This window comes from Mirounga leonina, unplaced genomic scaffold (genome assembly GCF_011800145.1).
Source record: "Mirounga leonina isolate KUSES-001 unplaced genomic scaffold, KU_Mleo_1.0 Mir_129, whole genome shotgun sequence".
NCBI lineage: Eukaryota > Metazoa > Chordata > Mammalia > Carnivora > Phocidae > Mirounga > Mirounga leonina.
Genome location: NW_023270323.1, coordinates 42,570,778 through 42,598,717, shown reverse-complemented (window position 1 = coordinate 42,598,717; position 27,940 = coordinate 42,570,778). Strand labels below are relative to the sequence as shown.

At 36.7% G+C, this 27,940-nt stretch overlaps 1 protein-coding gene across 1 annotated transcript in view; it reads left to right on the top strand.

Moving 5' to 3' along the window:
* GABRB1 (gamma-aminobutyric acid type A receptor subunit beta1) overlaps window positions 1-27,940 on the top strand; it is a 380,597-nt gene that overhangs the window by 98,983 nt on the left and 253,674 nt on the right. The window contains exon 4 of the mRNA XM_035005044.1: window positions 17,733-17,953. Within this exon, the coding sequence (XP_034860935.1) occupies window positions 17,733-17,953 (221 nt within the window). The remainder of the gene's footprint in view (window positions 1-17,732; window positions 17,954-27,940) is intronic.

Here is a 27,940-nt window from a genome sequence, read left to right as displayed (position 1 = left end):
AAGAATAAGAATAAGAATAAGAATAAGAATAAGAATAAGAATAAGAATAAGAATAAGAATAAGAATAAGAAAAGAATAAGAATAAGAATAAGAATAAGAATAATATCAGATCACCTTTATTGAAATGCTTAATACATGCTAGGTCTCCTTTTTGTTTTTTATTTCCTACTACTTTTTTTCCTTAACTCCCACAAGCTTGTTTTTCATAACCAGTCAAGCTTATTCCTGTGTTAAGGCCTTGAAGTAGCTGTTGTTTCTCCCTGGAATCTCACTGAAAATGGAGAAGTTTTCTGTCTTGTTCATTGTTGCATCCTCAGCACCTAAAACCATCTTTGCTGCATAATATGAATGGAATAAATATCTCTAAGTATATGAATAAATATTGTTCATTAATTGTTCTATGTGTATTTATCTCTTCTTCCTGACCACACTAAAGGCAGGGACATGATAAGTTCTATATTCCACATAAGACCTAAAATTCTAGAACCTAAAATTCTAAGTATTAAAATACTACTTATAAGGCTGACTGAGTGACTATGTAAGTGAATATCCAAAAAATATACCAAATTCCAAAGAACAACTTTAGGAGGTGTGTTTGTTTCCTACACCTGCAGTAATAAATTACCACAAACCAGGTGGCTTAAAAACAACAGAATTTTTTTTTCCTCTTTGTTGTGGAGGCCAGAGGTTTGAAATCAAGGTGTCAGCAAGGCTGTGTTCCCTCTGAAAGTTTTAGGGGAAAATCTTTCCATGTCTCTTCTAGCTTCTGATGGCTCTAGGCATTCCTTGACTTGTGCTGCATAATTTCAATCTTGGTTTTAAGTTTTACATCACCTTCTCCTCTTCTTCCTTGTATCTCTCCTCTGTATATGTCTTAGAAGAACACGTTTCCACAGATGTTGGAAAAAGTACATTGAGAGAGATATTTGAGAAACTTGCTTTTCAAAAAAAAGTCTAGACTTCTCTGCTTGAAGGTATAGCAACTATAAGCAATTTTATCCATCAAATAGATTGTTCCAGGAATATAAATCAGAAAACCACGCCAATGTTGCCTATAGTGACTACACTCTAAACGAAAGCATCATTTACATTCATGCGCAGTTGCAATTGGCTTTTGGGCCCACCTGAATAATTCCAAATGATCTTATCTCAAGATCCTTAATTGCAGTTCCAATGTCCTTTTTTTTTTTTTTACAAATAAGGCTTCTTTCACAGGTCCTGGGAGTTAGAACATGGACATATCTTTTGGGAAGCCACCATTCAGCCCACATTCAGGGGACTCTGCTACTTGTTGATTTTGCTTTATCTGTAAGCACTTCCAGTTCCCCTGCTTTCCCCAGCAACTCATGCTAAACTCCTCTTTTTGCTACACACTGCTTCCTTTCGGTGTGTCTTTGTTTCTACTCCATGCTATTAACTGTGACCTTGTGTGTATGTCTTACCTTAAATTCAAGAGAGTCTGTATCGAATATAGAGCATACCTGATATGCAGAATGAATATTCAAGGCAAATTTGTAGCACAGTGCCTAGTTTATATAAGTACTTTCTTTGCATCAGAGTGTTGTGGTTAGCCTGGGAAAGTTATTTGACCAAAGTATGGTCAGATATGTAAAAGAAATAATAGCTGTAGACCTGGCGCACTCTCAGCAGACTATTTCATGTATAACAATCGCTAAATGGATGCCCAGTGGTATCATGAGTACAACTGAAATACAGCAACCTCTTGAAGTATCTCTGAGTTATACTTGCATTAGTAATAACTACAATTTATTGATTACACAGTTGTATACAAAGTACTTTACTAAGACTTTTTATTATATTATCTCAATAAATTCCCATCTAATAATGAGGAAACTGGACCTTAGAAAGGTAAAATGACTTGGTAACAGAGCTAGTAAATAACAAAACTGAGGTTAAATTCAAATCTTTTTTACTTTAATACCTGTGCTCTAATCATGATACCACATGATTAAAGTTTCTAAAAGAGCAGCTCAGCAGTGGATTTTAGAGAAACTATCATAGCCAACAGCACATCATGCTTAATTCAGAAGTGGGTTACTCAGAAACACCATATTACAAGGAAGACCAGCCTAGGTGTAATATGAGCACTGTATTGTACCATCAACAACCAAGATCCAAAGGTCTTCAGTTGGCTGTTTTACTGAACCATGGTAAGAAGGTTTTATTCAGGGGCGCCTGGGTGGCTCAGATGGTTAAGCGTCTGCCTTTGGCTCGGGTCATGATCCCAGGGTCCTGGGATTGAGCCCCACATCGGGCTCCTGGCTAAGCAGGGAGCCTGCTTCTCCCTCTGCCTCTGCCTCTCCCCCTGCTCATGCTCTCTCTCTATCTCTGTGTCTCAAATGAATAAATAAAAACTTTAAAAAAAAAAGGTTTTATTCAATTTATGTTAACATATTTATGTCTAGTAAACATTTATTGGTGTCTATATGCTAAATATTGTGGGCACACGAAGATGAATAAGGCATGGGCCACAACCTCAAAAGCCTAGCGTGAGAAGACAGGCAGATGAATAGCTACATCATGACCACAGTAAATAGAATGTGTAAATGCTGTAGTAAAGGCATTAAGGAAGTAACAAAGGGCAGAGTAGGGGGGAAGATTAATTTGCCTTGGTGTGGGGATTGGGAAAATCTTTGATAGTGTGGGTAAGTAGAATTTTTATTTCAAGAAGAGAAAAAAGTATAACCAACGACTGAAGTATGAGAAAATACAAGAAGGTTAAGGAAATAATGAGTAGCTCTTTGTGTCTGCAGCAGGATATGCCTGAGTAGTCAGGTAGTCAGGAAGGAAAAGATGTTGGAAAAAGTACATTGAGAGAGATATTTGAGAAACTTGCTTTTCAAAAAAAAGTCTAGACTTCTCTGTTTGAAGGTATAGCAACTATGAGCAATTTTATCCGTCAAATAGATTGTTCCAGGAATATAAATCAGAAAACCACGCCAATGTTGCCCATAGTGACTACACTCTAAGCGAAAGCATCATTTACATTCATGCGCAGTTGCAGTGTGGCAAGCCTGAAAATCTTTTCAACCACTCTCTTGAAAATTGGGGCTTATGATTGCTGTCCAGAGTGTCCTCTTCAAATATTTCAAATATGAAGGACACCAATTACACACATACGTGCACACATTTATACCCAGGAAAGAAGGGAGAGAGAGAGACTGATTGTGTTATGCAGGAAGGATTTTTATGGACTTGTCTTTTATCTTGTGGAAGAAAGGAGCATGACGTAGCAGGTCTATTTATAGAGCTCTAAAAATGATTTCTAGTCAGGTAATCTTGCAAAATCAGGGAATGCATATATAACCTAATGAATATTTAAATGTAGTAGGAACTTCAGATCCTCCTGAAACTAACGTATTTCTGTGGCGACATTAGAAGAGGCTGGACTCCAAAGGGATGAGAACTGTTACCATGGCAACTCTCGGGCTGACTCATTCATAGATAACTCCTTAAACTTGGGGACATGAGAGAAATTGCTTGAGGATTTTTAACACTGTACCAAAATATACATTGCTCCATGCAGATGAAAATATACATCGGCATAGTTGTTGTTGTTTTTTTTTCTTCCTAAGGCTCTCTGTGACATTTTTATACAAGACCTCCCTTGTCCTTCAGGTCCCTTCCATATTCAGGATGGGGAGATGGCTACGGATGAGGTATAAAGAATTGGAAAGAACTCAAGCTGCTCTTCAAAATAAAATCTGCATTATGTTTGCAGATATTACTTTAGTGGCCATACTACTTGCTGATCCTTTATTTCCACTCACATCTGAGCTAGGGTTTCAATTTTCAGTACATGTTTTAAAAACAAATGTGTTAAGCTAGAAGCAGTAAAAAGGACAGGAAAATACACAGTACATGAAAATAAAGATAATAGGACCCTCTCTCTTTTACTCTCTCTCTCTCTCCCTTTTCTTCTTTTGTTATTCAAGAAAATGTGTTTCTTGTAAAGCAACACTAAGAGAAGTTTCCAGGCTTACATTCCTTTTGCTTCAGAAAGAGAACGCAAAAGGAAATTGATAAAATAGGAAATAACATTTTAAATGGAGACAGGAACAGATTTTATAGGACTAATGAAAGCATAGATGTGGATCATTGAGGATTTTGAAGAACGCTTTGGGACTACCCAGGTCATTATTTCTCAAATTATGAGCTGAGTGTTAATAGCATAATAATGTCCTTGGACACATCCACCCAAAAATTTCAGGATTGTGCACCTTGGAATCACATTCAGTAGTCCAAGTAGTCCTGATATTAATTACATACACTGAGTGTGAGAATCATTGATCTAGGCAACCTCCTCATTTTACTAGATGAAATTGATCACTGGCTGGGAATTTGATTTGCCAAAGATTATCCATAGTTCTAAAATCCACTTCTCCAGATCCTTAGCTTCATTCTCATTAGCAAACCAAGTTCCCATGTGAATTTTTTAAAGATAATATATCTAGAAAAAATTTATGACAATGTAGATCTTAGAATATGACTAAATTAATACCTGTTAAATATGCTTAAAAAGAATGTGTTGGGACTCCACAATATAATAGAAATTTGATTGGCTGGATAGTAAATTATTTAAGGCGATTTCTTTTTCTGGGCCATTTTTGCTGCTGATGCCTAACTTTGAAACATACACCTCCCTTAGGGGGTGGATAAGGCACACTAAAAATAAACAAAATAATATAGTTTAAAAAGTGAGTCTTATTTGTCCTTGGCATCTTCTATTTTACATAGGAAAACAGTTTTCTCAGCTAAATATTGGAATTTTGTTAACATAGGTTTGGAGGTTTATCAATAGATTTTGATATTTAGACTATTCATAGTCACTAATACCTCATCTCTTCCCTTCAGTGATGATGGATCAATTGCCCCGCATTCACACACTGAAAGAGCAACTTGGCTGTCAGCCAGTGGAAAAAGAAAGACTGATATGCACCAAGCTTCTGACCTCCGCCCTTGTCTTGCCTCTATCTATAAATTCACTTTGATAATCTCATTTAATCCTATAACCATATAGAGCTGATGAGGACTCATTAATCTGTGCCCCTGATATCTATGTTATCAGCTATAATACTTATATCTTCAAGCTCTTTGAGTTAGTATCCAGCACAAATACATCAACTTTTCCCTAAATTCTGGTACTCGTCTAGTGCTTGCCTTATTTTCTTAATTTCTCATATTCATGGCAGCCAATTTAAGCCCATTCTCTTTCTTTCAATGTTTTGTCTCTACTCCTCTCCTTATGCTACTCCTACTCTGCCCCCACTCAGAGGCCTAGGATGTTTCACCTCTGCTACAATTTAACAGGGCTGTCTGCCTCTGGATTTATCTTGCCTCTAAATATTTATTGATTCATTCAACAAAAAGTTGTTGGACACCCCCTAGACTGCAGATACTGTCCTCAGCACAGGGAATAGCAAGATAGATATGTCCTCATGGAGCTCACAGTCCAGTGGAGGAAACAGAAGAGCACCCAGCCAGTTTTCTTGCAGAGAAATGCAGGCTATGAAGGGACAGTCCTGGGGGGAGCAATAGGAGAGACCAAACCCAGACTTTCTGGCTTCTGACTGAGATAAAAAGATGCGATTTGTCTTCTAGTCTGAGGCCTGTATCAGTAGGTGGTGGACAGGGACAAAAGAAAGAAGAATGAGTGTTGTAGGCCAAGAGGACTTCACAGCAAGAGAAAACACTGTGTGTTTGAGGAACTGAGAGAAGACCAGCACGACTGGATGATAGAGTGGAAAAGGAATCAAGTAAAGAAATGCAACTAGAGAGATAGAAATAAAGGAAGCAAATTTTGCCCTTAGGCAATTTGTATTTTTATCTTCATAACATTGAGGGGCCATCAAACTTTAACCTTGGGAGCAACATAATCATAATTGCAATTTTAAAAAAATTGAAATACCACTTTACCTGTCAAATATCAAATGCATTAAGGAAGAACAAGACAAAAGCAGAGGACTAGTTAGGAGCCTCTTGCAGTTAATCAGGTGAGAAATGATAAAGGCCAATCTAGATCATAACAACTAAATGGAATAAAGAGATATTTTTATGAAATAGAAATGCCAGGTTTTATTGACTTATTTAGTATGGGGTGAGATAGAGAAAAGAGTCAAGAAAGATTTCTAGTTTCTGATTTGATCAACAGGGTGGATGATTGTTGAGAGTCATCCCCCACTGAGAATGGGGGTGGAGATGGAAGACCAGATTTAAGTGTGGGTGGGCATGATTCTGTTTTGGGCATTCTATCATCTTGGTGATAGAGGCATAGAAATAAAGTATAGTAGTCCCTACCTTCAACAAATGTATGTTCCCTCTCTTCTCTTAGAGTGTTACCATGCATGCACAATCTAAATTAAGAGATCTTTAACCTCTAGGCACTTGCCATGTTTGCCTTTCATCTTACTGTTACTTAGAAATAATTGCCAGCAAGGAAAATGTAGTTGCTACCATAGCTAATGATTAAGAAGGCTTTTACTTGGAAGTAGTGCAATTTGGCAGGCTTTTGAATGTGAAAACCATCCTACCAAAAGAATATTATTCTACTTCCTATACTCCTTGAGGATTATTATAGAACAAAAATATTGTCTTTCTCTCAGCTAACATCTGAAGAATCATCCAGGACAGTGATGAACAGTTGATTGTCTTTAGCATTCCGTGGGGATGTCAACGGCACACAGATAAGAGCATGGCCATGGTGTTCATTACCAGCAACAGCTGATTAAGGCAAGGTCATGGATAAAACATCAGAGAGGACTGAAAAGTCTACATTAGAACTGACTGTTAATGATTAATTGGCATCCATAAAAAAAAAGCAAGTCAGAAGTCAGCCTTAGGCAAGAGATAAAAGCCATGTCCTAGGAGAAAAACCTTTTGTGCTTATGATACATACTTAGCCATTGCTTGTTATATAGTGGAAAGAACTAGGAACTTAAAGTCAGATAGACATGGGTTCAAATCACAACTCTGATGTTTCTGAGCAGAGTCACTTTGGGCATCTCTTAAACAGAGAGTCTCACTTATAAAAAGGGAATATTAATTCCAACTTCATAAAGATGTGAGGTTTAAACAATATAACCTATAGAAAGCACCTACTAAAGTACTGGTCATGCAGTTAAACATTCAGTAATAGGCAACTCATTAAGTATCTAGAGGGGGAAAATTGATAACTTAGGTAAAGAGAATGAAATATATATTAGGCATTGCATTGTCCTATGACATGCTTTAAGTACTTGGTTTTCCTTATTTATTCAACTATAGTTTTTATAGTTTTTTAAGATTATTACATACATTATTTTAATTCATTATTCCAACAGACTTGTTGATAGTTTTTCTTCCCATCACACAGATAAGGAGATTGAATTTCAAATTTGCTCTAAGATCATAGGACTAGTGAGAAAATAAATCCTTAACTAGATTCCAACTGTCCTAGTTCTATTTTTGCCAAAGACTTAGTTAATGGATCAGTTTGTTAGCATGGAGGTTTTATTCCTAGTTGGGTCCCGTCTATATCCTTAATGCAAGTCTATTTAAATATGCATGTTTGGTATGACTGACAACTGTGAAACTATATCAGAGGAATACTAAGTTTATCAGAATTATTAGCTTTAGAATTCACAAACCACTTTTTCTATACTGCCAAAAAAATTCCTAGAGTTTGGAGGTTTTGTTTTGTTTTGTTTTTCTCATTAAATGGTATTACATTGCCAAGGTCCTTCTCTGCAGCTATGTCTGCCAAGTCACTTTTCAGCCAGATCCAGTCAAAGACCAATAGAAGTTTGAACAGATGCTCAATGAGTTTGAGCCACTGGAGATGGCCAGTATGGAAATTGATGTAGCTTTTTGGTTCTATAAACTTGACTTTTAGGCCTTACTTAATGCTTTTTATAAATTTGAAGTTAGTTCAATATTTAGAAAATTATAGTACTAAAGGAGCAGCCTATAGTTTTATTTTTTTTATTATATTCAGTTAGCCAACATATAGTACATCATTAGCCTATAGCTTTATTTTTATTTACTTTATTTACTTTATTTACTTTATTTGCTTTGGCAAGCTGTCATATTAAGCTCCAAAGCATAGCATCATACAAGGCAAAAGAGTCTGAAACAGCACTACATCTGCTTGTGATACATCTATCTATCAAAAAGAGAGATTTATTGCAGTATTATTTTTAGTTGTAAAAAACCCCCCTGAAATAACCTCAATAACCATTAATAGAATAATGATTAATTTCTATACTATAGTATACTGTGAATCCACTAAATGGAATGAGTTATAGCTCTACCCATTGATTTGGAAGAATTTCTGTGCTGTCATTAAGAAAAGAGCGATCCGGGGTGCCTGGGTGGCTCACTTGGTTAAGCATCTGCCTTCAGGTCAGGTCATGATCTTGGGGTCCTGAGATCAAGCCGAGTCAGGCTCCCTGAGAGCCTGTTTCTCTCTCTCCTCCCTATTCATGCACTCTCACGCTATCTCTCTCTCTCTCAAATAAATAGATAAAATCTTAAAGAAGAGAAGAGAGATTCATAGAAGTGAATAATATAATGTTATTTTTTTAAATGATAAAAGTCCCATCTATATCTATATATGTTCCTAGATAATTGTATGAGTATGAGCAAACATATAAAAGGCTGCCCACCAAGTTACCAACTAGTTAGTGAAACAAAGTAGGATGGAGTAAGAGATCTTGATAAACAATAAACAAATAGATGACAAATAAATAAGTAAATAGCTGTAGAGAAAAGGTACTAATTTTCATGATAAAAAGGTAGTACATGTAGAATGATCTTATTTTCTTAAAGCAGATAGAAAGAAAAATAGCCACCAAGTGTTGATAGTCTCTGAATGTAAAATTAAAACTAAACAAAGCAAATGGTACAGAAAAGAGAGGGTGGAGTAAGAGAGCAAACAAGATAAAGTTGACATTTGGGCACTATAATTTGGCTACCCATTCTCTTTTGAGAGTTCCCCAGGGACTCCCAAGAGACCATTACCCATAGTCTCTTTTGGATGATAATTTGATGGCTAATTTGATGGAAATCCATCTTCCTATTAGAAAGTCTGAAAATAAAGCTCCTGAGAGTTTCCAAAAGTTTCCTTCTTGGAAGGGTAAGTGACAGCTCTAAAAGATATTGGAAATACTTGGCTCTTGAGAGAGATATCACTGTATCCCATAATAATTCATCCCTTCCGCCCTATTAATTTTAAGAGTGACTAAGATCTCATTCTCCTCCAACAAAACATAATAGAATCTTATTATTGACTGCTCCATTTTAAGCTCTGTTGACATTACAAGATCACAATTTACAAGAGAAGACTGCCTTCCTGGGCTAGAAAACGATCACAAAGTTTTCTCCATCTCTTGTAAGTAGTATGTGTTTTGATAAAATCTTGGTTTTCTGATTCTCATATTTTTTCCCAACTTATATCACTCCATAGCTTAGTTTTCTAGAATTGCCATGCATACCACCTAATGGTTACCATTCTGGTCATATATTCATAGTTCAACTCAGGATGGTCAGCCAAAACTACCACATTCTGAATGTTCCACTAGATCCACCATGCATCTGATTTTATTTCTGCTCTTACTTAAATGTTAGAGAAAATGGAAACACTAATTTTCTAGGAATCTCTGGAACTAAGGAACTTTGAAAAAACCTAGTGTGTCATGCATATGTAATTAATTATGTGGTTTTAAACATCAGTAATGTTTATGAATTATTCTCTTGATGAATTAATCACCTATCTTATACTTTACTGATAACTTTGAATATTGACTAATTTGTAAATGAGATCAAGAATTGCACTGAATACAGTCCATTTTTAAAGTTTTGGCATAAATAGGCTTATACTTCCAAAATTAACAAGTTATTACTGAAAGTATCAATGAAATTTCATTTGATATATTTCAAAATATCTATTAGTATTTTGTAGAGAGTCACTGTTAATTCATTCCTAAAGAGCAAAGTTATTTTAAACTCCATATCCTTTTCTCATTTCCCAGAAATTTATCAGTTACCTATGTTAGTGGGAATTATAAACCCATTAATCTTGATAAGTTAGAGAAAAAAATCTGGGTTAGTAATTATTTTAGTTAACTGAAAGTCCCCATATATATTATCTAAGGATGATAAGTTTTTCAGAAAATTGGAATGTAATAAGATGAATTTGCAATAACATACTTAGTGCTTATATCCAGTGCTACAAACACACAGCACTACTTAATTCACATTCGGCTAACATATCAGAGCACATGCTATCTACTGCACACTATGCTAGGAACTAAAAATAAAAAATAAAATAAAATAAAAATCCTTTGCCCTTGGGGAGCTCAAAATCTGTGGGACTGGGAAATAACTGTAAGTACTACAATCAAAATAGGAGCAGAGTTGTGGGAGCTCAAAGGAGTGAGTGACTAATCGCAGAATTAAATTTTCCAGGGGTTCTATCTTCTCACCTTATACTGTCACCATGGTGAGCCAATTCATTCCCAGGACTTCATCTATCACTTGTGACTCACATGGCTTTGTTTCCCTCTGAGCCCTCTCTTCCTATATCCTGGGCCATAACTACTCACTTGGCACCTCTATGTGCAAATGCCACTGACACCCAGAACACAAACCAGCCTGAAATACATTAGTCATCCTCAGCCCCAGATCTTCAATTCTTATTATCTATCTACTTACTTACGTCAGAAACCCAAGGGTCATCCCTGATGCTCTCTTCTAACTTCACTGCTTCACACATTTTTCCTCTTCTCCACCTCCCCTTCAGTGCTGTGTTAAGTCAACTCTGACCTAGCTCTCTATTCCCTAGGTTAATGCCAGAGCTTGTTAAACTGATATCCTCCTACTCAATAAGCTTGTCTCCTTGAGTAGGCAGCTGCCAATGAAAACAAGTGGAACTATTCCGAATTCTCTGAGTATTTGAAGTGGAGGGAATTTGGTGCAGAGAGCTGGTTACACAGGTGATGGGAGAACTGTGAAGACTACAGAGGACAGCAGGGTGGCTTGGGACTAGGCGGTGCTGAGTCACACCCACTGACATGTGAGTTCCTTGAGGCAGGCAAGAAAAATGTATCAATCCACTTTTTCTCCTCAGCAACTGGCATAATACAAATCTTTAAATATAGTAAACAGCCATGAAATGTTGACACAATGGATCAGTCATTCTAATAACCCAAGATCTTTTTGACCCAGAAGTTTCTAGAAAATTGTCCCCACTTCAGGTCCAACATTTCAATATATCTCACCAGGGAAATAACTCTAATTATTTGAGCTTCTGATTATTCAGATTTTAGAACATAAGACGTTTAAACTGTCACTGTATGAAACATTAATTTTATCATATCCATTTTAAGATATTGGATGTTTTTGTACAGAAAAACGCTTTTATATTTTTAAAGACAACAAATTTTTATAGCTTCTACAGTAGGTATGAGATTACAAATGCTGAAATTCTTATATTGTACAGTCTTAGTCTCCAACAGTCGTGGTGTCGTGCAGTTCATTGCCTCAGAACCCAAGTGCTTTCTCCAGTTGTCACATCCATGTCACATATGTGTTCATGTATAACAGTGTGCCCAGGTGATCTTCTGCGGTGCCTCTGTTTTAGTATAAGCCCATAACTTCTCCCACGAGGTTGATCAATTCCAGAATTGTTCAGAACAGAACACAAGACTGACAAAAATTCTGACTACACAGATGGATAAACCAAATGGGACTATTTAGGATGAGGAAAACGGTAAAGAAGACTATGTTCTTTGAGGCATGGCATGAGGCTACAGTAGGCAAAAAATAAAAATAATGAATGAGAACATGGGTTTTGGAAGCAATGAGAATGCGTGTATTTTATTTATTCATTTATTTTATTTAAATTCAATTAATTAACATATAATGTATTATTTGTTTCAGGGGTACAGGTCCGTGATTCATCAGACACTGATACAAAAACATTCATTTAAACAGGAGCTTGCATTAGAAACAGATGTTGTGTGATTCATTTCAATTACAACTTAAATTGGTTTATTTATCAGGTCATTTTCCACTAAACTTTGCATGAAATGCAAGATGTATGGTTTTTTTTTTTTTCCTATCCTTACAAGCTATACTACTTATTGCCAGCATACACACTGATCTCCAGTTTACTTTTCTTCATAATCGTCATTGGGTTGGATAGGGAATTGTCTTGATAGAAGTAAAATACATTTCCCTTCTCTCTCTTTGCTCTTCTGGTTAATAAACAAAGCCAAATGTGTCTCCCTTTTGTTTTTCAGCCATTTAACATCTCTGGGTCTCAGGTTTCTCATAATAGCTCCCTTTATTGAAATCTGGAAGATGAGCCAGATGATTGAGGTTTTGTTGGGTTTCCTTAATATGTGCAATTTGTCCTTAATGAGATTCTGATATGGATGTTGATCAGCATCATTATTATGGCTTTTTCTAGTCAGAGAACATAAAAATGAAAATAACTCAGCACAAAGAAAGTGGAATTTATTGTAGTAACAGGAAAAGGGCTCCTGGGAAGTGAAAGTATCAAACATGCCCACATGTCCACACCTCATGAGAACTAGAAATAGGAAGTAAACGCCTTCCTGAACTCAGTCATTCGTTCTCTAACGATGTCAGACTCTTCATCTGGTGGCTAGTTTTTGCATCTTTCTCCGTTTTCTTTCTTTCTGTGCAGGCTGGCTTCCTCTCTTTATTAGCAGTCTCTCCTCTCTCACAACCACATAATAACAGTGCACCCTAGTTCTAGGTCATGACTTCTCCATTTAGTCCTACAGCTCCTGTCTCAGATTCTTTATGCAAGAACTAATTTCTGGGAGAGGACTCTGATTGGTTCATCTCATCTTTCTGAGCCAGGCACAGATTTATTTCCTGCCTGTCGATCAGCTGCTTTTAAATCAGGTATCTACTCTCTGTTCCCAAGGTGGAGGAGGGCAGGATCATGAGATGAGATGTAGAATGTGGCCTTGTTCAATCAGCAGGAGCTGTCAGCAGGGCAGTTTCCCTCACAGAAGGGACCCTAGACCTGGCAGGCAATGATGCACATCTCTACAACAATTAGCTCTTGGGGAAAACTGAACTGGCATGAACATTTGACAGGGGACAAGGATTTGTAGTTGGAATGCTTTATAATGTTTATTCAAATTTATGAAAGATAAAACAAAAATGTGTGTGGGAGCACTGATTCTTTAACACACACACACACACATTCCCTTTCTTAAGAATTCTTTGAAAAGAAGGGATCGTTCATATGATCTTTCTGAGTGGATGCAATATTACTGGATGTTAAAGCAATATTTTATCTCTTCCCTAACAAGCTAGCCTGAGAGGTGTGCTGATCATGGAGGCAGCTCATAAAAGACTCACTTTTCCAACCCACTATAAAGTCTCAGAGCTCATTCTGGTAAGAAGCAGACCTCAATAAAACACATAACCCTTTTTCCTTATTCCAGTGCTAGAAAATGGATTTTTATCAAATGATTTCTTATGATAAAGTGGCAAATTATAAACCGTCTAATGCCAGAATTCCCTGGCACAAAAGTTTTGAGGAATACGTTAAAAGCTCAGGTAGACCTGTTAATATACATATTTTTCATGATAAATAGTGATAAAGGATTTCGAAGTATTTTATTAATACTGAAAGGAAAGGTATTTTCATCTAAGGCAGGGTTTCTTGGCTTTGGCACTGGTGACATTTTGAGCCAGGTGATTCTTTGTTGTGGGGGCTGTGCCGTGTAGTGCATTATGCTGCGAGGCATCCCGGGCCTCTACCCATAGGTGCCAATAGCACACACCATTACTCCCAGTTGTTGTTTGGGGTATTTTTTTAAAGATTTTATTTATTTATTTGAGAGAGCGAAAATGAGAGAGAGTACATGAGAGGGAGGAGAGTCAGAGGGAGAAGCAGACTCCCCGCCGAGCAGGGAGCCCGATGCGGGACTCGATGCGGGACTCGATCCTAGGACTCGATCCAGGGACTCCAGGATCATGACCTGAGCCGAAGACAGTCGCTTAACCAACTGAGCCACCCAGGCGCCCATCATTACTCCCAGTTGTGACAACCAAAACCGTCTCTAGACATTGCTAAATGTCCACTGGGGGCAAAATTGCCCTGGATTTAAAACCACTGATTTAACCTTTAGTCTCCACAATAATTATTTTTATTTATGATAAATATTTTCTTATTCCCCTAACATTTTTAGATTTGAAAAGTATGCCCTTTGGGAGTGTAATCGAGCACTATTGATTTGGTATCCTCTCTCTTGCTTTTCTCCAATGAATCAAATTCTCTCATGCCTGAATTAGCCTGACCAATTTCATTAGCCAACTCACACCCATTAATCCCCTTAATTTGCGTCAGTGTCAGAGAATCCCCTGTGGCCCATAGTTTCTAAATATGTCGCTCTTCCTCTCACAGAGTAGCTTGCATACTTGAGAAAGCTGGTTGAACAACTCTAAGTACATCTCGAATAAAAATCGTTTTAGCGTTCTTGTTCAAAGTATCGCTACCTTTAATTTCTTTCTGAAAAATTTTCCATCCTTCCTTGAGTGCTTGTGCTTCGGACTAATGAAGAATTAATAGAAAATCTGTTGAATGAGAGGACAAAATACAGCAATTTTAAGCCTTTCTTTTCCATCTAAAAATGTAATACACCAAAATGAGTCATAGACAGATGTCACTGTTAATATTTCTATTAAGATGCAGCTAGAATAATTTATTTTAAATACAGCAAATAGTTCCTCAGACATGTAAATAATCAATTCTCTCAGAGAGAATTTGCCTATCTCACAAGGTTGTGAGAACAAAATGTGACAAGAGATATGAAAAACTATGAGAACCACAGAGCACAGAACATTCTCCAGGAGAAAGAGATTGTTGTTATGCGTGCACTATAATAACAAGTAGTACAAAAGGAGATATGGCTGTATTTTAAGTCTTTCCATGATGTTCATCATTATCACCATGATTATCATTATCTTCAAAAAAGTTTTCATTAAGTTTATCGATCTCATATGTCCATATTTCCATTTATCCTGGAATCAGGTCATAGATTAGAATAATAATGCTAGAAATACATAAGAAAAGTTGTGAAGGGTGCCACTTCCAAATGTAACATGATACAAGCAGAAATATTTTGCACCGAATTACTTTTTCTTGCAAATAGGATAATAAATTACTGTTTTAATTTCGAACCATGATGTGATTTTTAGCCCATATTTAGTGAAAACAGAGTAGGAGTTGTGTAGAGCAAAGGTCTCACTGCATGCGTACAGTTCTCTCTCCACAGGAAACAAAACAGTTTCCAGAAAAGGAAGAGAAAAGGTCTACACACATGCACACCCATGCACCCATGCACACGCGCTTACTTAAATCTATGCAGAGATTACTCATGTGTACACTATTTTCTCCTTTTGACTCTCCATTGTTTACTTACCACAAACTCATATTTTCATTATAGTATTTATTATGAGTATTGTTCCGCCATGATAACCCTTTTACTTTACAAGAATAAGTTTTTCCCCATCACACGCCAAAGCTCTATTGAGAAAAAGGTGGAATAAGAATTTAGCCCCAGGGTCTCATCGTGAGGAAATCCTTTGTCCCACTTGTGAAGATCTGGAAGCTAATGACTATTGGGCATGAATACGGAAACAGTGTATTCTGTTGCTGACTGCGCTGCTCACGGAGGCAAAGTTTACATTAACATGTCTGTGGCTAATTATTAATTTTCCTACATTGACTGAATTACAAATAAGAACTGGACACCAAGCCTTGCGATTGATTACAGACAATTGCTTATTTTCATTGTCAGTGGGGTATTTCTGCCTACGAGGGTTTTTTTCCCATAAACATCTCTTTAAAAATAGAAATGCTTATGAAAATGAATATGCACACTCAAAGTAATTTGGAAGCATGATATTAATCTTTAGATAGCAACAATTTTAAAGTTAATATATTTGTTTAGCATGTTACAGTTTCTAAGGAGGCTTCCCCATAATTTTCCCAAGTAATGTTTATAGTAAGCCAGTAAATGCTATTATTTTTGTTTTAAAAATGAGCCATCTGATATAGAGAGGGTTAAGTTCATTGTGGCTACATAGCTGTACATGTGCTAGATCTTAGAATCAAGGTATTTTGAAATCTAAGACCCAGAATCTGCCCAATTCATTTTTCTTCCAAAAAGGTGTTATGTTAAGAAATTGAAGACAATACAGTTGAGAATAGTAGCATTTGAGAAGGGAATTGTATGTAACACTGTGGATTTTCTTTTTTGTTAAATGTAGGTAAGGTGGAAGGAGCTTTTAGACCTTTAAGGTGTGTGTGATTAATATTGTGTGATTAATAGTGAAGAGCTAATGAACAAGAAAAGATGGCTTTGAATTATTGCACAGTGCCTTCTGAGTAAACAGTGTAAGTGTTCTTGAATATAATGGTTAAAGGACACTGGAACTCATTATCCAGAATGAATATTGTTTTATATTTTGGGATTTTTCAGAAATGCATATAGATCCATAAAGCATTCTAAATAAAGTACGGTTTGCCCAGATGTGAGTGAGGTATGATGTGGTTAGTTGTGTAGACAACAATAAAGGTACACAGACATTGTGCAGGAGTTCTGCAGTGTTTTCTTAACTGCTGCGAAAGCATTCACAGTCACTACTGATAAATAAATATCCTGTAAAAGAAAAAGTGAACTTTCTATTTTTATTACATTGGGACTCACATCTTAAAGACTATGATTTTACTGCTACCATTTTTTAATGGACAATTACTTTGTATTACTAGAGTTCTTTAAAAACAGACAGCTAAAACTCAGATAATCATCATGGTTCCTCTCTAGGAGCTTGATTTATTTATTGAGCCCAAATCTTCCTGTCTCTCACTGCCAGGGGAAATCTGGGCGGAAAAAAAAAAAAAATGCAAAAGGACGTCCTTAGTGTTACCTTTTACAAGAGGTGAGGAAACAAACTCAAATACAAACCCATCTCTGAAGTCAAACCAGTTCTTAAAACAAAGCAGGCATGAGATAAGAGAGAAATAGTTGAGCAGTTCCACCACTGATTTCAGTTCTCAGGCCAAATAAATATCTCCATCCAAACGTGCTTTATAAACTACTTTTTAGTACCAGTAGACAAGTTGTAATTTGCTAGAAAGATCCAGATAATGGTAATTGATGACCTTTATAAGGCAAAGAGCAGTATTCATTCAAAAGGCATTTGCAGTTTGGAAAACACCTCCTTTCAAGTGCATCAATCTTTAGTTATTATTGAGCACACGTTTCCCCCCCACCAAATAGTACCATAAATATAATATCCAGAGGTAGATTTTTGTGAACATGGATCTCTCAGCACAACTTTCCTTTATGACCTCACCCCATGACCATTACCTTAACTTCAAACCTCAAAATTCAATTAAATGGATTTTCCCTACATTGGAGTGAACACTTGTGCATGCCTTCAGTTATTGCTCTGGTACTTCTAACCTGTTGGTTGCCCTATACCTGGAGGTGCAGATTTCCGTGTATTCAGGTGTAACTTCGGGGACAGCAGAACAGTGGTCTCTGGGAACATATGATACCACAGACTGTCACTTTCATGATGAAAGGCCTTTGATGATGATGGTGATGATGATGGTGATGATGATGATGATGATGATGATGATCAAATTTTTTGGGTTTTGTGTTTCATTTGTTTCACAGGATTATACACTCACCATGTATTTCCAGCAGTCTTGGAAAGACAAAAGGCTTTCTTATTCTGGAATCCCGCTAAACCTCACGTTAGACAACAGGGTAGCTGACCAACTCTGGGTGCCAGACACCTACTTTCTGAATGACAAGAAATCATTTGTGCATGGGGTTACGGTGAAAAATCGAATGATCCGACTGCATCCTGATGGAACGGTTCTCTACGGACTCCGGTAAATGACTTTGTGTTGCATGGTTCACTGTTACTGTTGTTCTTGTCGTTAGGTTTTATTTTTTACTTTTGGGAATGGGCAGTGGGAAGAGAAGCAAGTAGGAGAATATAGAGACACTTTCATCTCCATAACAAAATTAAATTAAAGACTGGAAAATCTCTTTTGGAATCATTGGAGTTAAACCTAGGCAATTTTGTTCATCAAAGGTAAGTGAATTATTTGCCCTGAACTTCCAATAATAAACAGAGTAATAAGAAAATGTATGTTTGCCAGATTTTATATCTAACTTATTGTAGAAGTTAAATCTTTTTTAAGCTGATTGCTTGATTATCTCAGAGCCACCCAGACCGAACTGAAATGTGTTCTAAGTGCTTAATTATGAAAGAGAATTAGGAAACAATATCTTGAAGAAGTAGGAAAATAATTTTTGGTGACTTTGAGAAGATTCATAGTGTTTTCATTCCCTTAAATCCCTCTTTTAGTGTTTGCATTTAGGTATATGATCCATATTGAATTAATTTTTGTGTTTCATGTAAGGTAAGGGTTGAGGTTCAATTTTTTCCATATGAATATCCAGTTATATAATTTACTGAAAAGATTCTTCTTTTCCCACCAGATTGTGTTGATGCCTCTGACTGAATAAGTGGGGGTCTAGTTCTAGGCTCTACTCTGTTCCATTGTTCTTTTTGTCTATCCACAAGCGGTATCACACTATTTTAATTATAATAGCTATATGTTAAATCATAAAATAGTGTAAATCCTCCAATTTTGTACTTACTGTTTAAGATTGCTATGGATATTCTAGGCCTTGTGCTTCTTCCTATGACTTTTAGAATCAACTTGTTGATTTCCACCCAAAAATCTGCTGGAATTATAATTGATATTGCATTGACTCTGTAGATCAATTTGGGGAGAATGAATATCTTAAAATTATCTAATGTTCTAATCCATGAATATGATATACCTTCATTTATTTAGATTACCTTTAATTTATATCAAAATGTTTTGCACCATAATGGGTTTTATTTTGTTTATTTGGCTTTTTATGTATCAAGTATAAAAGAGGTATGATACACCTGTAGTGGTCTATTATTAACCCTCATTTGGTTAATGGTTTATTAAAAATTTTAGAGCTATAATTCAAATCAGCTTCCCATTTTACCAAAGAAATACCTGAATTGTGGCATATTATTGTAGGATATGTAGAGTGGTGGTTCTTTAACCTTTGTTGTCACCTTTCATGATATCTTTGAGAAGCTGATGAGAGCTATATTCACAAAATCATATATGCGCCAAATTTTCCCATTAATTTAGGGTCTTCATAAGCCCCCTAAAACTCTTCACACACCATCCACACCAAGCTAAAACTCTAGACAAGGGATAAAATGCTACAATTAATTTCTGTATATTCACAGATACCCAAAAACAATATGCAAGTGAAAAAAATTGCACTTTTTTTTCTGCACTAAGTTCTGCACTAAAACTTCTGAACTTAACTCAGTGGTTGATTATTTAGTTGATCGTTCTGGACTTCATCTGCATAGTAAAACAGCATTAGTTGCAAAATAACATTTGTAATTTCTCCACTTTTTCAGTACCCCAAGAGCTTTCAATTCTAGTTTAAAATCTCTGACCTAAAAATCTCTCAGAAAAATGGTAAAATAAACCAACAATTCCCTTGAGTGTATTGATAGTTACTACTGACAAAATCTCCGAATCCAAAATCAATAGTGATCATCAGTGATGGTGCCTACACTGGAAATCAGTTGTAATTTTTTGTCACCTATGAAACTTCTACCGGATATAACCAAGGTGTAAAGGGACAAATTACTCTTCTAAAGTATTCTGGGAGAATAATTCCATAACCCAACGTAGTAGGCTAATCAATTACATGTATAATCACTATATGTGATTAGTGAAGAATGTATAAAAAGTTGTTTTTGTTTAAAAGAAAAAGGAACCAGGTTTTTTATAGGCAAGAAAGTAGTTTGCATTCTCAGTTTACAGAGTCTCACTTCAGGCATTTCTCAAATTATTGGTAGCCTCTACCAATGGGAACTGATGGAAAGGGAGAAAGATATTTGAGAACCATGAAGTTGAACACACCTCATTGTAAACTGATAAAACTGAGGCACGAAACAGGAAGGATTTTTTCTAAGGGCACAACAAAGTAATGGCAGAATTGGGGCTAAAATCCAGGTATCCTGATTCCCATACATGTGCTTTTCCTACCCCACTGCCTTTCATACACATTTAGAAGTCAACACCTCCTTCCAAGTTGTACAACGTTGCTTTCTTCTCTTTGGAGCCAACCCAGGCTTGGAGGCCCCAGACAGATCTCCCAAAGGTAAACACAAATCCTCCCTTTATTATGTGAACTCTGATCTCTTTTGGCACCAGCATTCTCCGTAAGAGCTTCACACCATTTCTGATATTTCTCTTTCCTTGTTTTCTTCCCTACCCCTTCCCCCCAAAGGTTTGTTTTTCTTTTCCTGGAGTTTATAAACATCCTGGAGAAACCATAAGATATAGCAAAGAAAGCATGACATCTGGAGTCAGAGGACCAAAAATGGGCTCAAACTCCAACATTTCTGATTGTTTGACCTTGAACAAGTGACACAAATTTACTGAGTTTTAGTTCTAGCACCTGCAATAATGGATTAATAATCCCTGATACATAATTGGGAAATTCTTATGAAATAATGATTATGTTAATACATGGTTAATTCTAAATTATATTTTTCTAAGTCATTGTGCCTTATATAGCCTTATTAGGTGCTGGAAAAACTGCACATGGAGGGTGATTCTCTAATTCCCAGGGGCGTCAGTGACCAAAACAGAGATACAGTTGTCCAATTAAAAACAAAACAAAAACACATTCAGGGACATCTGGGTGGCGGCTCAGTTGATTAAGCATCCAAGTCTTGGTTTAAGCTCAGGTCATGATCTTAGGGTCTTGAGATCAAGCCCCACATCAGGCTCTGCGCTAAGCGGGGAATCCACTTGAGATTCTTTCCCCTCCCTCTCCCTCCCCCTGTGCCCCTCCCCCTGCTCACACAGTGCTCCCTCTCTCTCTCTCTCTCAAAATAAATAATTTTAAAAAATTCAATGAGTGCCCAGTATATGCCATATATTCACTGTTCTGGCCCTGGAAATAATTCCTCAGAAGCCTGATAGAAATTTGTCATTGTGGCAGAGGGAAACTGTGCAGTGACTGTGGGTCAGAAGACTTGAGGCTGAACTAGATTGTGCTCTTCAGTAAGCTATTTTCTCCTCTGGGCTTCAGATCCCTCAGACTTAAAGGGAAGAGATTGCATATAATTCTCCCTAAATTCCCTTCCAAATCTAACTTTCATTGCTTCTATGGTCCTATATATTCAGGCATGCTTATTTTAATTCTTCTGATATAACATTTCTTAGTCTTAGAAATGAGGATCTGCATTTTTTTTCTTTGTAATTGCCTTTTTAAGGGTAACTGCCATGTATTACTTCCTAAGCACATGTACTAGAAAGTCCTTATCATATAACATATGTATTGGCATATTTATAGCTGTACTTATTTTAGACATGGATAATGAGGAGAAAGAAATTCTTGCCTTATCCTTTTCCATAAGTCCAGCTAATAGTCATTATGAAATGAGGCCATACACTAACGGGTTGTTTTTAGCATTGATGGGATCAATGGGATTTTCTGAATGTAACTGAAAGCCCCTTCAACCAGGAATTCCATAATCACAAGACCATATCATTAAGCTAAATAACAGTGTTTCTATATTCAGACTCATTATGAGATGCTCAGACAATGGGTAGGAAGCCACAGGAATAAAATTGGTGGTTTTCTATTTTTGTGAACTATGTCAGATCAGACTTGCCACACAAGGAAGGCCACACAATTGTGATAACGCTTTAAAAAAACAGATTGGTGTCTGATGGGAGTCTAGTGCTTTTGGAGGAGCCAGGCTGCTGTGTGGCTGGCGCTCAGCAAATAGAGGAGACTCCATTCCTTATGTTTTTTGCTACCAGGTTACTGCTGCTGTGACAAAATGCATTGTAGCGCCACACTCACTATTACTTCTTCCATTTTGCTCGAGATCTACATAAAAGATGTCTGTGATGTGCCGTAAGATGTGGCAGGAGACTGGAACTTACGTCTGTGTCCCTTGACCGCTCCACCCTGCTCCTTTCAAAGCACATAATGGCACTTCTTTCCTTACTCAAACGCGGAGACTGAACAACCAGATTCCTCAGCGTCATGGCATCAAAGCCTTAAACTTCGGGCTTTCCTCCCCTCCATTTAACCCTGAGGATGATTTTCTCCTCTTTCGAAGGCCAATCTCTCCACATATGCATTTAATTTTCTTGCTGCACACCCTTTTCAGACTTTGCTCCATTCTTTTAGCAAATCTTCAGTCTTCCCTCCCCACTGGCTTCTTCCCCTTGGTTTTGTCCTCAAACACCAGTCCTCTCACATCTTACATCTTTGGTTTCCTCTGCTCTCTCACCATTTACTGCTCAGTCTCCAAAACCGTGGCCCCACCCATGCTACTTTCCTGAAACAACTCTCCAAAATTACCAGCACTGTTGCTGGTTCTCAATCTATACTCTTGGGTTCTCTGAATGATTTAAGAGTGGTGACTGACCTGGACTTCAGGATTTCCAAGACTTGGAGCAGTTTTTTCATTATTGCTGTTCTTCTGGTCTTTTTGCTCTTCCCTCATTGGTTCCTCTCTGGCCTCTAATGGTGAATTAGCGGGATTCCTTGAGGTTTGACCAACTCACTAAGGTGACAGCTTAAATATCTAAAATCCCAAATTATTGAGTTCAGAAAAATATTTGTAATTGCTTACTGAGCATCTGTATCTGGACGCCCACCTGGCCAGATCCTCCTGACATGACCCTTGTTTCCTATTATCTGTTTTTTTTTTTCTAAAACCAGATTCTCCTCCTTATACATCTGCTAACAAAAATCGTCATCCTCCAAGTCAATAGGAATAAACTTGCAGGCAGTTTTGACTCCACATCTCTTTTGTTCTGAGATCCAATCTATTGCTTCTGCTCTGCTGTATCTCAGCCACGTCCATTTACAAACCATTTCCATCATCTAAATTAACATCCTCACTATCTGTCACTTCCTGACCAATCTCCTATCTCAATTTTTCTTGTTCTTATCACTGCCATCTTATTTTTCCTATAGGTCGTGTCAGATCATATCACTCCTACAGGAAAAAAAAATGTCTCCAAAGTCCCCATAAAATCACATTTTTCTTCTTCTGTCTGTAATCTAAAGCCTCTGTATGTGACCAAAACAACTTTCCCACATCATCACCCATTTCCTTCCTCTATGAAGCCTAAACTTTTATAAAACAACTTGCCTGTTTCTCTAAACACATTCAGGGCATTTCAAACTCAAGTATGACCCAAATATATGACCCAAATAGATCATACTTATACTAAAAAACTATATGCAATTTATCTGAATTCAAATTTAACTGGGCGTCCTGTACTTTATCTGACAACCTCAGAGTCCTGCTGAAATGCTCTCCCTTCTCTATCCCCAAACTCTCTTTCCCTCACTCCACCACTGTCTTCCACCTTACTCCTTTTTCTTAAAAACCTCTCTGAAATTCCACTTTATCCATGAGGACTTTCACAATCTTTTTAGCCAAATAAAAACTCTCTGATTTGATACCTTATTTTGCTTTAATCTCATGTAGGCCCATGAGATTTGTAACACTCTTGATGTTATATCTTTCTGTGTCTTACTTAGGGTTATTTTCCTGTGATACCAACAAGACTGTATATCTGCTGAAAATGTGCTCTGTATTTCCTTAACCTTTGATCCTCTCTCTCAAGCCAAATAAATGTTTGAAAAATTGAAATGAAAATTTGTTGGATGCAGTCACCTGACTCACAATCGTTGTCAGCTGCAACATTTCCTATATCTAAATGATGGCTCTTAACCAAAGAGCAATTATCACTATTAATCACCAGATGTGTTCTGCCTCTTGTCCAAACATGATCCAGCTGGCTGCAAACACTGATTCTCTCCAAGGTCTGACCCTGTGGATGCTGAAAGACGGTGTTTATCTTTCCTGAAAATGGCAGGCATGGAATGACTGAATCTGGGAGCGTATTTAGTGGAATACTTAACCTTCTTAAAACTGCCCTTCCTTTTGCCTTTCCCTCCTAACCCTTGCCTTGGCTTTTCTTTCCACGATTCACAATGCTTCTTTCCTGCATCTTCTACCAAAGGTGAGCTTGGGGCCAGGTGGTTTTGAGGAGTTATGTGAGAATGGGGAGTGGAATGAATAGTGAAAGTTCATTTGGCCCACTACTGGCTCAGATTGGACCTTGTAAGTATGTTGAATGTTATGTGGGCTTGTGTGCACATATCGTAAACACATACAGAATAAATAATAAATATCACAGCATTTAATATTGATGGCAATTATATCAAGGAATTTAGCCAATACCAAAGTATATAAATAACAACAACTATACTATGCATGAGTGCTATACTAATATCCAAGTATATAAATGTGCTAACTAATACCCAACTATATAAATAATTGAGACTATACTATGCTAAGGGCTCTACCTCTATTGTCATATTTGATCTTTACCACAACACTATGAATTATGTACTATTATTATGCTATATACCAACACCAAGAGAATCTAAAGTAACTTTTCTTGCCTCATAATTTATTGTCAAGGTCAAACAGGTCAAACAGGTACACACATTTCATTTGCTTCGTAAGTCGTATTCTCCACTTCTAGCAAGAGATACAAAATGCCTTCCTGTCTCTGTTTGTGATGTGAAGATTGATGAGCAGATTCAGGCATTGACAACTTGATCTATCCATTATAATAATCTTGTTAATTTTTATGTAATTGTATTAGTTTGCTGAGACTGCTGTAACAAAGTACCACAAAATGGGTGCCAACAGAAATTTGTAGTCTCCCAATTCTAGAGTCAACAAGGTTGGTTCCTCCTGAGGGCTATGAGGTAAGGATTGGTTCTAGGCCTCTCTTCTTAGCATGACTGGCTTTTCCCTGTGTCTCTTCATATCGCCTTCTTTCTATGTGTATCTCTGTGTCCTCTTTTTAAAAGGACACTGGTCATATTGGATTAGGGCTTCCATAATGATCTCACTTTAAATTGATTACCTCCATAAAGACCCTACCTTCAATAAGGTCACACTCTGAGGTATTGGATGTTAGGACTTCAACAGATGAATTCAGGGGGACACAACTCAGCCCATGACAATTTTAGCAGTCTCTGATAGTCTTTGCCCAAACTGATATAGAAATTGCAAAATAGTGATATTCTATCATTCTTTCTTTATTTATTAACTAGCTTATTCTCTAAGCAAGAACTTTCCCTCATCGACTATTGTGTAATCCTGAAATAAAGTTGTTGCAGTGAAGATGGCATAAATGCTTGATTGTTTCCCTTTATTTAGCAGTTTTCAAAATAGCTAGTCGTTTCCCTAGAATCTCCCAAATGTGACCACTGAGGTTTGGCATTTTGTTGTTTTCTTGTGTGTGTATCCTTATGAAGTCACGGGTTGAAATAGGTATGCCTATTCCAGTCCCCTGCAGCTGTTTTTACTTTCAGTCCTCACATTGTCTTGTCTTTGGCCACTGGAACCCCCTTTAAGTTTGCTCCTGAGTTGTTTCAACATGACCTCCGCAATCATTGAGCTCCCTTGTTTTCTGATACATCACCTTACACAGTTTGTATTGATATTTCTGATTCAAATTTAAAATTACAGGGCTTTTATTCAACTTCTTTGATTTTACGTTTGTTTCTTTCATCTTCTTTAAAAATAATTTAAAAATATTTTTAAAAAGAAAGAAACATTATACAGCCACCCTAAAAATAAACAAACAAACAAACAAAACAAACAAAAAATTAAAAACTCCAACCTGGTATTATGGGGAGTGTTATCATATTTTAGCAGACAACTTCTGGGAACTCAAACAAACATTTGTTCAATAAATGAATGGATAGCTATCTTTAAAAAAAAAAGGCTAAATGAAAATGTTCCACATAAAATGTAGTTACATAAACCTTAATAAAAAGAAAGTACCAGGAAAAAAATTGATTCCTAATGTATTAACATGATTATTTATTTAGTTTATCCTGTTATATATATAATATATATGCATACGTATATGTATATATATGTTTTTAAATAAAAATACCAACATTATTGTTACTAATGATGGCATTACCAAAAACAGGTTAAAATTTCTTCACAGTGGTTTTGCTTTTAGGGTATATCCTATTAGGGACATAGAGTAGAATTACTGTTTTTAAAGTTACATTTTAAACTTCAGTGCCTTACTATATGGTTAAGCTTCCACTTAAAGAAGTGCATTTGGCTTTTGGTTTGGATTTTTTAAATTTAATTGCATTCTGTTTCATAAATATATAAAACATTTACATGGTTCTAAAGTCAAACAATGAAACAAAAGAAGTCTTACTTTCACTGTGCTCCTGACTCCCATTTTTTTCCCCCGTAACATTTTAATTTGCTTTAAGATTTTCCTTCTAATGTAACAGACATGCACACATAGTGACCACCTTGGCTGGAAGGTAGCACAGTATACCCACTACTCTGTATCTTGGGAAGCGATTTTACAAAGCCACCATAATGTTGAAAGCAGATTTTAATCCAACTTTCCTCATTTCCGCCTGCATTCTTAACCCCTGCACAGAGCAAAGCACACAGAGAAGCTTTTCTCTGTGCTGTTTAAGCTTGTCTTTCCCTGCAGATTATTGCTGGGAAGACAGTCACCTCTGTCTGATGCTTTCATTGCTCACGATTATAGAAATGAAAATAACTGGAGAGGGTACACAGCATAAATGGGAATAGCTCTGCCAAGTGTGTGAGCTTTAGAAAATGTACATAACTTTGTCAAGTTTTCTAACACATGCAAATGACTCCAAATTCCAAAGAGAAGCTTCTAAATTTCAGGTTTCAGAAATGAATCTAATGTTAACCAGAAACCTGTGGCCTAAGAGGGATTTTGAGAACTCCCCTACCATATTTGCTTACCTAGCTTGACTCTGAATCGATTTTTTGATGTTCTTGACAGTGTCTGACCGTGGGTTGCGCATGAGAATAAAATCAATGACTACATTTATTGAATATAAAAGAAAAACAGAGTTTCCCACTATTCTTTGGAGGATCATCTCATCTTGCCTTGGTCTTCATGATGAAGCAAAGTAAAAAGTAAAGGCAATTATTTTGATAATAGTGGTCCAGGAAAAAAAAGAAAAAACCCAAAACCCACCACTATGGATTTTTAAAGCAGTTTGGGGTCCTAAAGATTTCACATTAGCTCTCTACATTGATAGTACACCCTGAAAAAATTACTTCTCTCTCCTACGGGCTTTCTGTATAGAAGCAGTTATGATTACATTCCGGAGTCCTGGGCAGATCACACAGGGCTTCCTGTGAGATATGCTGGGCAAAGATACTGTGGAGTTGATTGTAGAGAATAAATATGTGGGCTGATGCAGTGTTTGCAGAGGAAGGTTGGATGATACTGACAAATGCATCCTGTTAAGAGAAAGAAACTTCTTACTTCAAATGGAAGAGAGACAAAACAGACCATGCATAAAGAATAGGGAGCTCACTCTATTAGGAAGAATGCCTGGAGCCTCTCTTTACAATTCCCACCAAAGAGCATAGTATTGCTATTCCCCGCACACTGTAGTTGCCTTATATTTTAGAGTTTCATCAGTGGCATACCGAGAAAGCTATTTGAAACGTTCCTCAGTAAAAGGGCTGCTATTTTTGCTGTTCAAAGTTTTTATTTTTATTTTTAATGTTCTTTATTCATCTATCTAGATATGAAAAAATTTTTATGATTCAATATTTGTTAGAGTCTCTTTTTTGATAAATATGGCATTGTGACTAATTCAGGTACTAAAAGACCAATTTAAATAATTATGCAATTACTATAACAATT